This window comes from Gouania willdenowi, chromosome 3 (assembly GCF_900634775.1).
Source record: "Gouania willdenowi chromosome 3, fGouWil2.1, whole genome shotgun sequence".
Lineage (NCBI taxonomy): Eukaryota > Metazoa > Chordata > Actinopteri > Blenniiformes > Gobiesocidae > Gouania > Gouania willdenowi.
The window spans coordinates 3,801,366-3,816,432 of NC_041046.1; the positions used below are offsets into that span (position 1 = coordinate 3,801,366).

General features: G+C 37.9%; 1 protein-coding gene across 2 annotated transcripts in view; it reads right to left on the bottom strand.

Annotated features, from left to right (window-relative positions):
• Positions 1 to 15,067, bottom strand: part of ano1a (anoctamin 1, calcium activated chloride channel a) — a 61,688-nt gene that overhangs the window by 22,581 nt on the left and 24,040 nt on the right. For both annotated transcript variants that reach the window (XM_028475958.1, XM_028475949.1), the window contains exons 4-10: positions 9,415 to 9,513; positions 8,373 to 8,524; positions 5,711 to 5,765; positions 5,531 to 5,582; positions 5,122 to 5,177; positions 4,816 to 4,857; positions 1,707 to 1,771 (exon numbers count right to left, since the gene is read on the bottom strand). In XM_028475958.1, the coding sequence (XP_028331759.1) occupies positions 1,707 to 1,771; positions 4,816 to 4,857; positions 5,122 to 5,177; positions 5,531 to 5,582; positions 5,711 to 5,765; positions 8,373 to 8,524; positions 9,415 to 9,513 (521 nt within the window). The remainder of the gene's footprint in view (positions 1 to 1,706; positions 1,772 to 4,815; positions 4,858 to 5,121; positions 5,178 to 5,530; positions 5,583 to 5,710; positions 5,766 to 8,372; positions 8,525 to 9,414; positions 9,514 to 15,067) is intronic.

The following is a 15,067-nucleotide window of genomic DNA, read 5'->3' on the forward strand; positions in this document are numbered from 1 at the left end:
CAGTGATTAATAACCAGTGATTAATAAACAGTGATTAATAACCAGCGATTAATAACCAGTGATTAATAACCAGCGATTAATAACCAGTGATTAATAACCAGCGATTAATAACCAGTGATTAATAACCAGTGATTAATAACCAGGTAATTAATAACCAGTGATTAATAACCAGTGATTAATAACCAGTGATTAATAGCCAGGTAATTAATAACCAGTGATTAATAACCAGTGATTAATAACCAGTGATTAATAACCAGGTAATTAATAACCAGTGATTAATAACCAGGTAATTAATAACCAGCGATTAATAACCAGTGATTAATAACCAGTGATTAATAACCAGTGATTAATAACCAGGTAATTAATAACCAGTGATTAATAACCAGGTAATTAATAACCAGTGATTAATAACCAGTGATTAATAACCAGTGATTAATAACCAGGTAATTAATAACCAGTGATTAATAACCAGGTAATTAATAACCAGCGATTAATAACCAGTGATTAATAACCAGTGATTAATAACCAGGTAATTAATAACCAGTGATTAATAACCAGTGATTAATAACCAGGTAATTAATAACCAGCGATTAATAACCAGTGATTAATAACCAGGTAATTAATAACCAGTGATTAATAACCAGTGATTAATAACCAGGTAATTAATAACCAGTGATGAATAACCAGGTGATTAATAAGCAGTAATAAGGATGTAGAGATTAATCAATACGAATCAGTATCTAAATACAAACGTGTGTGATGCGAGTGTATCGATTAATTCAGTGGAATCAGTACAATTGACGGGTGAAACGGAGATGCATCGGTCACTGCATGCCTGCATCGGTAAAATCCATGGTTCCATCCATCCATCCATCCATCCATCATCCATCCATCCATCCATCCATCCATCCATCATCCATCCATCCATCCATCCATCCATCCATCCATCCATCCATCCATCCATCATCCATCCATCCATCCATCATCCATCCATCCATCCATCCATCCATCCATCCATCCATCCATCCATCCATCATCCATTTTCTGACCCACTTGTTCCTGTTTCAGGGTCACAGGTGATTTTTTCATGGTGTATTTCATTCTGTCCTGTGTTTCCGAGGCACATTGAATGCACCATCACTGCTTCACGTTTTGTTTTGAACACGGACTGAAGACGGAAAACACGTTGGAACAACAACAAAGTTAGAGAAACACAGAGGTCAGTGAGAGCAGCAGCAGCTATAGATAAGATTCATAACGCACATAAACAGATGGTGAAGAATGTTGAATCTGGTGAAAAGTTTGTTTGTTTGTTGTGTTTTGTTAAATTTGCTGCTTATAATGAATACAGTAAATCATCTGCCTCTAGTACCACTGATTACAGCTACTTATTTACTATTTAAATGTTTGGTGGAATTTCTTTGCATCATGTTAAATTGATTGCGTAGAATTGAATCGCCATTAGATCAATATCGTATCGTATCGCTAAGGGATACAGTGCATCGCTAATGTATCGTATCGCTGGTCGTGTATCGAGGTGCGTATGGAATTGTTGTCAGTGATGGACATTCACATGTTTAATAATGTTCTCCTTATCTTTAGATATTTCTGCTCTGAGCTGAAGAAGCAGAATCTTCTCTGAATGTTACCTTTGTGATGCTGATGCTGATGCTGATGCTAATGCTGATGCTAATGCTAATGCTCACCTGATGAGTCCGATAGGCTGGTATTTGTAGAACACACTGTAGCTGGCCCACTCCTCATACAGCAGCTGGAGGACAACAAAAGGAATATAGGAATACAAAACTTTAGGTTATGTATATAATCCCGGTTCTATGAGTAATATGAGTGAGATGTCTCACTATGGGATACACACTCCCTGCAGCCCTCAGAAGCACTTTTTTCAATCAGCCTGATTGGCTGGAAAAGAATGAGGAATTCCCTCATGAGGAGGCAGACGAGGTGGATGACGTGGATGGCCGAAGCCATCAATCCGAGTAACCGGAGATAAAATCTGAACTGAACAGATTTTGCCCAGTCGAAACAGCACGAGGCATGTCCTGAACGTCTCCACCCGCTGAGCTAACAGGTGAGAGGCACTGAGCGCAGAGACAGTCCCAGAAAGACAGTTTTTTGTGTAGGGGACAATGTGCTCTTTTCCACGTTAATCACGAATCCTAGGTCGGATAGGTGACGTAACAGAATGCGTGTGTGCTGTGGCCTCCGATTCAGATTGTGCCAAAAGCAGCCAATCGTCCAAAAAGGTGGCCAAGTGGATGCCCCGCCTCCTCAGCCAGGCTATCGCAGCCTCCGTGCAACACAGTGACGTGCTGTGAGCACTAGGGTAGGGTAGGCAGAGCATTGCAAATCGAGACCACCAATGTCAACACCAATGATGATTTCATGTGTTTGGGCTGGCAAGTGTTAATCTAACAAAATCAACATCATAAACACCATTAAAGAAACATAAACAATTATTTAATATAGCCTCCATACTCTCCAACAACATATATCTCAAGACACGACAGAACATCTGTTGTTTGTGTTGGAAACACAGAAACATGGAGAAAATGACAACAACAACAACTCAGAACAGCCTCAGTGAGGAGCATCCACAAAGTCAATCCTTCCTTTTGTTCCATTCACTGTAGAAAGTACCAACAATGTTCTGACCTTATCTTTGCTGAAGGTCTGGTAGCTCAGGTGTTGGTCTCCATCTTTTAAAAGATGTTGTTTTTCCTCAAAACAAAATTTCTCTGTCATCTCTAGCACTGTCATCCTGACTGTAGTGTTATCCTGCCCACTAGCTAGAGAACGTAGCAGCAGCGGTCACATGATATCAATTCACTAATGTACTGTGAAATTACGTATAGCATTTAGCATAGCATGGTTACGTGCAAAGGCAGCTCTCTACGCTGCCTTTGCACGTAAATGGTTGTCATCTTGGGAACCTGACTGCGCATGCGTAAACACGTAAAAACATGCAATGGGAACAGAGGCAGAAGAGCAACGTGCCTTTGGGAGGGGGCGTGGCCTCCCTCTGCCTTACAGCGGAGTGAAAAAAAAAAAAAAAGACTGCTGCTGTTCCAGGAAATAGCGCTGTTTAGTAATTTGGGCTATGAAACGCACAAAATGCTGACACTTTCAAACTTATAGGTACTTATAGGCTATTGGAAATGAAAAAAGAATTTATAATTATATTGTAAATAAAACAAATAATCAAAATATCAATTCATCGTTGGGTAGGCACTGCCTACCTTGCCTACCCTGACGGCACGTCACTGGTGCAACGCACAAACATCCTCAAGCTCAAAGAAAGTCCGAGGGGGAGCACACGGTATTCATAACATATCTTCTGGAAAGCAATCCCTTTCCGTGAGGGCAATATACGCACCAGGCGTAAAAGGGAGGCATGCGTAAGTATCCTAAACTTATATTTCCTGAGAAATCTGTTTAAAACCCATAGATCCAGGATGGGGTGAATGCCGCCCCCCCTCGTTTCGGGACCAGAAAAAACCTAGAGTGAAAACTGCTCTGGAACAGTGCAGGTGGAACGATAGGGATAGCTCCTCTGCTCAGCAGAGAGCTGATCTCCTCCTGTAATACACGGGACAGGTCTCGCTGGGCCTGAGTGTGTATTACACCGTCAAAACAGGAAGGGACAGCCGCAAACTGCAGCCTCGGACTGCATCAGCAGTGGCATAGTGGTGCCCTCTCCCGGAGGCAGGCTGCCAGTGGCCGGAGAAACCATTTGTGGCATAACGGCTCTCTCTTGAGGCGGCGAATCGCACACTACCACTATCTGTCGGCAGCAGCTTGCCCAACAGCCGACCCTGTCACGGCGGCGCCCGCTGCTGGTGGAGCAGAGCCATACCCCCAGGAACGAGCGTGCAGTACCGCTCGTTTCTGGGGACAGCGTGGTAACGGGAGCACAGCAGCATCCAACCCGAAGAAGACCGAGGGCTCCTGCCGAGTGGTGACAGCAGGTACCGTTACCACGCTGCTTATAGTAGAGGATTTTGCTTTCACATGCTGCGCCTCTGGCCATTGGCTGGGATGCTTGGGCAATGTACACATCATCTTTATTTAGACATAAGAGGGGGGTGTGAGCCAAAATTCCCATAAAACATGTCCACTCCTGACCGTCCAAGAACCGTGCCTTGGTGGTGGGGAGGATGGACCTTGAGGAGCCCATGGATGTGCGCGTGAACAGGTGGATCTGGTGAACAAGGAACATCCAGCTGCATCACTGAGGGAGGAGAAATAAATATTTTCCTTCCTCCTCGTTTGCGTACAATGAACGAGCTGCGCAGGCGTAGCAGCGGCCGCGGGCCAGCCTGGTGGGCCTTGCTGAGGCTGTGGCGGGGCGGATCGCGGAGCGGCCGGACACAGTGACTTAAACTGCGAACCCTTTGGAGCAGTTTGAGACAGATTCTTTCGTGAGGACGGAGACGGTACCGTGTGCTTCTGTGGAAGGCACAGGAAAGTCTTTTCCACTACAGGAGACATTGTAACTGCACAAAGAAGTGCTGAAACCTTGGCATGTTGACCATAATCGCCTTATACTTCAATATCGACATATACTGTATCGTATTGTGACCTATGTATGTATCGGGATACGAATCGTATCGCCAGATGCCGGGCAATACACACCCCTATTAAAAATATATAAAACACAATAGAAAGTCATTAGAAAACCTGACGCACGCACACACGCATGCACGCACAAACACACACACCTTAAAGCATTTACTCAGAACACTGAACAAACATCTTATGATTGAGGTTAAGTGTTGGTAGCAGACGTTTACTGACCTTTCTGTCATTGGGGACGGCATTTACTCCTTCAATGTCTCCCTGCACACACACACACAAAGACACACACACACACACACACAAAGACACACACACACACACACACACAAAGACACACACACACACACACACACAAAGACACACACACACACACACACACACACACACAAAGACACACACACACGCACGAACGCACACACACACACACACACACACACACACACACACACACACACACACACACACACACCGTTAGCAGATGTTCTAACGAGGAGGGGGTGGTACAGTATCCGTGCTGGCACTCACATCGTGCAGAGGATACCCTGACACGTAGACACCATTGGCGAGTAAACTGGTGATGCCTGTGACCAGGAGACACAGATTCATCATGAGACCAGAAAGAAAGATCAATATTTCATTTCATTTCACCAGTTATTGGTCATGTGACTCACCAGAGGAATGAAAGAAATAAAAGCACGACTATTGGGGGATTCAATGATGTACATCAATAAATTATCATTACATTCAAACAAACAAATAAACAAACGGTTAAAACCATTATTTAGTCAATGACTCACATGATCAAATGTAAATAAATCAAAGCATTTATGCTCATCTAGACACTAATATAATTTTTCTCATTTACAATTAACTCCACGTTGTACAGATGTTTTAATGATGTTTTAATGATCTTATAATGATTTATTGAGCTCACCCATGGAATACTTGGCTTTCGTGCATCTCGTTCTCTTCAGCACTTCATAGACCTGATGATGTAAAAACAATATCAGAAATTAAAAATCAAGCATTCCATAAAACAGTTAACGCAGAGGATTAAAGTAACACCAATGTTTCCATTGTACACATCATTTATTGTTACAGTTACACTACTTACGATTGAGCTCCGGGTCGTGCTGTCAAAAAACTTGTTTTTGTCTGAAAGATCAAACCTGGCAACATAAAAATAAACAGGTTATTTATAGACAGGCAGTAGATAATAAAAAGTATTTTATCAATTAGAATTATTCAAATAAATGAATGAATAAATAATCCGTGAACCCTTTGTTCTTTGGTTATTTTGTTTTAAAACCAAATCAGAAAAACAAATAAATGGTGTTTTTATTTTGTATTTCTGATTTAAAACCAAAACAGAAATACAGAAAATCCAAAAAACAGTATTTTTTTTTCTTTTTATCTATTTCTGTTTGTGTGATATTTTGATATTTACGGGGAAAATAGAGCCAGAACTGAAGTCTGCTACCCCTCTACGGGTCCTGGACCAGGTCCCCTCCCTCACACAATAGGACAGTTTACGATTTATTTCAGCAGTTTTCTGGTCCATGTTAACAGTGTTCTGGTCCAAATAGTATTCAGATAATCTGGTGACTGACTATCGTCTGTGAGGAACAATAGATGTTAGAACTTCTACTATTTCACACTTTTGCAAAAACAGTTACAGCTTTTTTGAGGGAAGTAAAAACATTTATTTTGCACATTATAAATACCGCTAACAACAGCCTCAACACACACATGGAACTTGATCACAAGAAACGAGGAGCACCAGTAGATTCATTACACAACCTCTGGTTCCTTTAATCACATTTCATGTGCATGTTTTACATAACATTCATTTATTGTTTTGATTTATTTATGTATTCATAACGTTTCTAATCATCAGTAATGTGACTTATTGCTCCTTTTTTGTTGGGGAGTAAAAGTTCCCCCAGTCACCAGATTATCTGGACACTATTTGGACCGTAACACTGTTCAGTAAAGTTAGCAGACATTCACACATTCAGATTTCCAGCATCAATAACTCTTTAATAACTAAATGTCATTGACACACATATTACACCTCTCTACCATCAGTGTGAGGTGGACAACATGATACAAGATCATTTTATCAAATGCGTCAGAATAAAAGTCCGCCCCCCCGTGTGTCCCCTCTGTGTGGTGAGATTAGAACATGAAGCTCTCGTCCATAGTTTAGCGTAAATATCCAAATATCTCATTTTAAAACTGAAAAACACAGCTTATCTGGTTTTTGGGTTTGGATCAGTAAAACAAAACAACCACAGTTTTTATTTGTTATTTTGATTTGGTTTTAAAACGGAATAACCACAGAATGAACGGTTCATGGATTATGAATGAAGCTGGGATTTATCGTCGCTGTAGAAGCTGATGAACTTTAGTAACTGCTCACATTCATCAGGATTTATAACAGACATGGATAACTTTAATCACAGGGGGTGGGGCCACAAACATGTGACTATCTGATCTGCGGGTCACATGATCAACAATAGAATAATGACCAGTCAGAGCATTATTAAAACAGGAAACAACAGAGATTTTGTGTTTTTATTGTAATTTTTTGTTGTTCTGTCATGTTGTTTATTTTGTCTCTGTTTGTTGTCAATAAGTGTGTTTTTGATGTCATTTTGTGAGATTTTTGAGTATTTTTATGCATTTTGGAGTCATTTTTGTCCTAAACTTTCTGTTATTTTGAGTATTTTTTATAGTCATAATGCAATAGGGAGCGTGAGCTGGGTTTAGACCATTAGGTTAGTTTTCCTCTACTGATGATGTGTTGTTGCAATAGTAATCCTAGTCATTATTTTGTTTGAATTTGAAGCCGTGAGCGTTTGTCTGATGAAACCGAGCTTTGGCATCAGAACTGGTGATGAAAACATTTAACTTGAGGCAACACAATATTCATAACTGATTGTGTTCCAACACCAGATGTAGAACTGGTTCCACAGTCAGGAACCGTTCCAACATCCCTGAAAATGATAACCACATTTATTTAATAATATCCACTGCTATCCAGGAAATATACTATTATTACTATTATTATATTCATCTTAAAGATGGAAATCTGTGACCACAGGAGGCGACAGTTCCAACTCTGCTGTTTCGTAGAAAGAAGAGAAGAGAAGAAGAGAAGAAGAGCTCCATGCACGTAAATACAGACAATCAGGATCCACTGCTGCTCTGAGCGTGACATCATCACTTATACTGATCAAATGTTGGTAAACAAAAGAGGTTTACATCAACCTTTTTAACCTTTACTGATTTATAGATCATCCCAAAACAGCATAAGTTGTTATTTTGACTGAAAAAGCTGCTAAATGATCCTGAATGTTTATAGAACTCAATGGACTGAAAGGAACGATTAGCGTCATCAATGATGTCATTACAACACGGCGGCGTACAGCGTAAAGTTGTCCTGTTTTTAGTTAATAAAATGGTGCAAAATTAATGTGTTTTGTTAAACATAGATCTACTAACAAGTACATTTCAAAGGTTTTAGGCCACATGTAAAAACAGGCGAGGATCCCTTTAAGAACGTGATGTTGGTGACAGATCTGGCAACCCGCTCTGATTACACAGCCTGAGATTTAAACTAGAAATGTGACACCTCAGCATTTTGTTACAACAACGGAATAATCCAAAACATTTAAATAATGTGTAGAACAAACAGATGAGTGGATTAAAGTCCACAGCTGACTGTGAGTGTATTATTCAGTGTACAGTATAAATCATAGCGATGTACTCACAGATGCTGCTTCTCTCTGGAGAACGGGTGAGAAAGACTCTTGACACTGTGAGGGTGACTGACGTCTACTTTAGGATGGAGAGGAGCTGTGACCTTATGAATGAACAGACGCACCTTCTCCACCACGTTACCGCCTTGTTTCACATCGTACACCTGATGGAGAGACAAACGCTCAGTGACATTGTTCTACTGTAGGTTCTGACCACATTATGAAGTATATACAGTAGAAGAATCCCTTTAGTGACATTCATTGAGCCAAGTTAGTGTGTAAGAAATAAATATTTCAATCAATATTCTGAGAATGATGGCGTATTTGGGCCACTTTAAAATAAAATTAATATCTGGGCACAACAAGATTAAAGTTGTGATATTTTCAGATTAAAGTTTTAAAATGATCAACGGACAATGAGAAACTACAGAAAATTACATGACGAGACAAAAATCAGATTAAACGTAATGCATCACATCATAGTCGACCAATCAGATGAAACGTAATGTACGGCACCAAAACATCATTAAATGGAGGTTATTTTATTTATTTATATAACATACTGTACTTAAAGCCTGAGAATTGTTTTAGCCTTAATTGAATTCATTAATGTTATTTTATTTTATTTAAAAAATAATTGTACATTTTGACAAACCCTTTATTTTCTACAGATGCTTTTGTGAAAAATAAATGAAGTTCTAATTGTGATAGATTGTGTCTCTTCTTTTTTAATTTTCTACATGAGATATTTACCGTATGTAAGGGACCCGTACCAAGATTTATTACCAACAATAAACATGGGGGTGAAAGTAACTATAGTAACACTTACTTTGAGTAATATTTAACTGAGCTACTTTTTACTAGTACTTAAGTATTTTATCAATGACTTACTTGTATTTGAGTAGAATACATCAGTTTTTATAGCTGACATTAATAATGACTAAATTATCCGTTAAAATAACTATTTAAAAAACCTGAATTAAATACATTTTTACTGCCGTGTGTTTAATGTGAGGTTTACTGCCCCTAGTGGTGATAAACAGAACAGTTGTACCTTCTTCGTGGGCATCTTGAGCTTCATAAACTCAGCTTCTCGACACAACACGTGCCACGGAGCGTGGATCTTTAAGAAACCGATCCCAGGGATTTTACTCTGAAAGGACAGGTTGGAAGTACATCATTATCATGTTTTTTTTTTTATAATTATCTAAACATTTTTATTGATTCTGGTGATTGACATTATGTATCAGAAATATGCAAATGTCTCAGATTGTTTAAATATCAAAGCATAAGATATTAAATAATAATGTTATGTTGAACAGGAAATGAACAACGATTTGATTAATGAAACAAACAGAACTATTAGTTAGTATTTAGCAAAGATAACATAAAACATTGTTTTTAAAGCTATACATTATTATTATTATTAATATATGATAAATAAAGTCCGATAAAGAAAACATACCAGGGATCACAAAGGGATTTAAAAATATAGAGAACAACAATTTAATACCATAATAACTAAAATATTCATTCACTCATTCATCCTCAACATTTTCATTTCTTATGTGTACTTTACATCTCAAGAATTGGCTTTTTTTTTACAACATATCTTTAGTTTTATGACATTATTACTCATTTTGATATTTTCTTGTAAACCGTTCCACAAAGTTTCTGATCATAAACAGTTTATTTAGGTTAAAAACTACTTGCACTGTTTTAAATTTGACCAGATCCATAAATTTTAATGCTCTTGATTAGTGTAATCTCTGTAACCCACTTTATGTATATACACATAATATACATAATGTCTAGAATTAATACATTATAGAGTCAAATATAGAACTAAAGCTATTTGATTTTTTGAAGAATGTCATTAGAAAACAAATTTTACCAGTAATGATGAAAACACTGATGATAAATGGGTGATGTGGTTAGGAGAATAAAAATATAAAATAAAGTATATATACACACAGACCCTTTCCAAAAAAATAGAATGTCATGGAAAAGTTGTTTAATTTCCATAATTTCATTTAAAAAGTTCAACTTTCATAGATTATAGATTCAGGACCAACAATTTATATGATTTAAAGTATTTATTTATTTATTTTTACATAATTTGGGCAGAAATCAGTATTTATTTTTCAGTTTTCGCAGAAAAAAGAGGAGAAGAAGGACAGTTGGTCCATGGGCGTCTTTTCTGATGAAAGTAAAGTGTGTCTTTTATTCTGGAATCAAGATCTAAGGGTTTGGAGCTTGAAAAGTAAATGATTTCTTCACAGTTTTCTAATTTTTTGAATTTCCTGTTTTTGTGGGTTTTATGAGCTGGAAGCCCAAATTATGTAAAAATATACAAATAAATACTTGAAATCGTTTAAATTGTGGGCCCTGAATCTATAATCTATGAAAGTTTAACTTTTTGACTGGAATTATGGAAATTAAACACGATATTGTAATTTTAACATATGTAATAAAAATATGTCAACATATGTATATATACTTTATTTTATTTCTATTCATTATTGTTATTTTTAACGTATACATAAGCATTTGGCACCTTTTCATTCATTTGTTCCTTGTTATTCAGTTTACTTTACATCCTCCTTTTTTCTACGTGTGTATATTTATTATTATTAATATTATTAGGACTGTTTTCATTTATTATTATTATTCCTATTTATAATTATCTTATATGCTGCTCTTTGCCTTTCTAATTACCCCTCAGGGATAATTAAAGTTTTTTCTGATTCTGATAAAAATTGATCCTGGATCAGATGTTGGATGGAACGAGGTGTTAATAATGATTAGAAATCCAAACGTAATGTTTCTCACAGCAGTGGAGGGAAGAGAAATCAGATATATTGTAAATAAATACAAAAACAACGTTAATTAATCACAGAAAAAGACATTTGCACTCAGTGTTGATTGATCTTAAACAAACATTTGATACAATAAATCATTAAAATATGAACTGAATGTGTGTGTCACTGTAAATACACTTTTACTTATGATTGTATAAATGTGTGGGTGTATATGGTAGGATGAGTCCATCTATAGACCTTCATCTATAACTATATCATATATGTGTTTGTATTGTGTTTCTGTCATGGTTTAAACACGTTGAATGTACTTGTTTTATTAAGATGACTGATAATAATATATGATGATGGCAATAATATAATATAAAGCGAGCATAGGCAACTGGAGGCCTGCGGGCCATATGAGGCCCTGGAGACAGTTTTCTGTGTCCCCAAAACTAATATTCAAAATGACTCAAAAAGCAAAAGAGAAAAAGGCAGTAAAATACACAATGAAAACATAAAAACACAATATGAATTAAAAATACAGGAAGCGACTCCAAATCACAGAAAAAAGGAACCAAAAAAACAGATAATGACAGAAAATACACAAAGACATATAAAAAAATAGCAAAAATACTAAAAATGACAAAGGAACAAAACACAAAATCACAACTAAAGCAGTGTTTTTTTGGTTCCTGTATCAATAATCAGCTCATTGTTCTAGAATGTCAGACGTTTCTATTTCTGTGCGATAAACGTTTCCCGTCTCTGCGTTTGAGGAACTCCTCGTCCATTAGTTCTGCGCGTTCCTTTGTAATCGTCAGTCTTTTTACTTCCCCGTGTGTCCAATTGTATTCTAATCAGACGAAGCTGCTGGAGTGATTTCATTGGTCGATGTGTGTCACATGTCTCCAGGCTGAGAACAATCAGAAGAGGATCCATCGTCTCTGTTTCAGCTTCAAACGGCTGTGAGAATATTTCATTATTAGTTTTAGTTCCATGATGTTATTGTGTCTGTTTCATTCATCCTGATGTTTATCAGCACCGTCACAAGGAGACATTTTACTTTGAAAAATCCATACACGAACACCAGGGTGGTTCACTAAATTAATATTCACCAAATTTGGCCAGATTGCTGTTTGCCTTGTTCACACTGACGTTGTTAGCATATGTAGCAAAAACTGCACATTTAGGGGAGGCACACTTACTTTCTGACAATGTTGATGTTTTTTCTATTTTCAGGAATATTGTTTGAACCTAATGTTACTAATTTAGTACAAGAACAGGGAGAAACTAATAATGACCATACTTACCTTTATACCTTAAAGTTTCTGATATCAGTGAAAGTTGCCCGTTCGTTGGTTGAGGAATAAAAATAGTGAAAAGTGTGCTACCCTTTACAGACTTTATATTGGCCCAATGTTTTGATACAGATGTTTAAAATATGAATAAGAACAAGGCAAAATGAAGATCTGGCAAAATTTAGAAAACTTATTTTATTAAAACTTTACTTGAAGTTTTATACATAAGGCTGACATTATATTATCATTATTATGACATGACAACTGTCATTAGCATGAATAAGGTGTCATGAAGGCTGTCATTAAGTGTCCTACATAACCCTAAATCTAACTTCAACCCTAACTTTTTATTTATTTATTTATTGCACATTAATGAACATCAGTGTAAAACAAATGTAAATATGCCGGATTATAGCTACAAAGCTAGTTTTCATCCGTAGTCCCTAGGCAGGCAAATACATAAGAAATGACAACATACTATAGAATACATACAATACAACATAACACAATACAATACAATACAACATAACACAATACAATACAATACAGGCAGCACAGGGAAATGTTCAGAGTCTAGTGGTCACATGACTGGTTTCTTTTCAGCCGTAGTTTGATTTGGGTTTTAAAGCTGACCAGTGTCGGACTCTCCCGTATGTGCAGAGGGAGACTGTTCCAGATGTTAGTGGCCCTCACAGAGAGAGAGTTCTGTCCATGGGTAGTTCTTCTGAAGGGGACCTCACAGTCTCCTCTGGAGGAGGCCCTCGTTCTCAGACCACTTGAAGTCTTAGGTTTGAAAAAGGCAGACATAGGAGGTGGGGCTAGTCCATGTAGCGCTTTGTAAATGAAGCATACATACTTAAAGTTGATAAAACGTTCAAAATTTAGAAGATTGTACTTGTTGTTATTGCATACATGAAATGAATTAGGTTTTTGGTCAAAAATTTTAAGAGATTTTTTATACAAAGATTCAGTTATTTTCAAATTGGTATCAGTGGTGAGAGACCAACTTGTGATGCAATATTCAATATGTGATAAAATCATTGAATGGAGAAACATTCTAGCTGCACTAAGTGTTAAAAAGGGTCTGATTTGTTTAAATTTTTTAAGGTGAAATTTAACAGTATTGGCAAGTTTTTTTATATGATTTTTGAAAGATAGAGTGGAGTCAAGTGTCAGACCAAGATACTTGAATTCTGTGACGAGTTGTAGTTCTTCTCTCAAGAACACTCCGGAACTTTTCATCACTTTTGATTGCTTGGACAACAAGTATTGATCCTTGCGGCACACCGACTGAGACATCCAGGATCGATGACTTTACACTGTCAATATGTATACATTGTTTTCTTGAAGCTAAATATGATTTAATCCATTGAAATGCCTCTGGCGAGAAATTGAAAGTCAGTTAATTTTGTTAGCAAAATTTCATGGCTGACAGTGTTGAATGCCTTTTTAAGATCAAGGAACACTGCACCAACACAGGGGTATATATCCAACTTACTTTTTACATTTTCTATAAAAATTTAACCCTAACGTTAACCCTAACTTTAACCCTAACGTTAACCCTAACGTAAACCCTAACTTTAACCCTAACTTTAACCCTAACGTTAACCCTAACTTTAACCCTAACGTTAACCCTAACTTTAACCCTAACGTTAACCCTAACTTTAACCCTAACTTTAACCCTAACGTTAACCCTAACTTTAACCCTAACTTTAACCCTAACGTTAACCCTAACTTTAACCCTAACTTTAACCCAAACGTTAACCCTAACTTTAAGCCTAACGTTAACCCTAACATTAACCCTAACTTGAACCCTAACTTTAACCCTAACGTTAACCCTAACTTTAACCCTAACGTTAACCCTAACGTTAACCCTAACTTTAAGCCTAACGTTAACCCTAACGTTAACCCTAACTTCAACTAAGCGGACGGGCTACCCAGCGTGTGCAAGGTCCTTCTTGTGGATCTCCCCAGCTGCAGTGCCCGTCGGGGTCCCCCCATCCGAAGCGCTGAACCCCGGCAAAGGGGGCCGACAACAACGACGAGGCCAGGGAGTGGGGGGGAGCACCACCGAAGTGGGGATGGGCGCTAAGCGCGGAGTCTCCGGCGGCCGTGGCTACTGCTCTTCCAGCCGAGCCCAGCCCGACCGACCCAACCGTTAGAGCCAATCGTTATCCCAAAGTTCCAGGTCAACTACTGTCTGCATACACAATCAAAAGACAAGGGAGGATGGCCCCGCTGACTGTTGGTTGATTTTTGCAACAGTGCTTGCGGCCACTAGGGGCGCATCACATGAAAGTTACAGGTCTAGTGCCCATAGTGGCCAAAAGTTACACAGTGTACTTTAACGCTGACTCATCATTCTTTTTTTTTCAAACATTTAGGTTAATTGGTTGTTTGTGTTCACATTATATCATTGGTCCATTTCGTTAGCAAAAGGCTTTTTAAAAAATTGGTTCATTCCGTGACATATTTGTCTCTCTCTCACTGCCGGAACAACATCCAGCGTTTGTTCCGGGACCTGATGATTTAAGCCCTGCCCTAACCTCAACCCTAACCCTACCTAATCCCACTAGATCCCTCCACCTAACCCAAAAATGCCAAC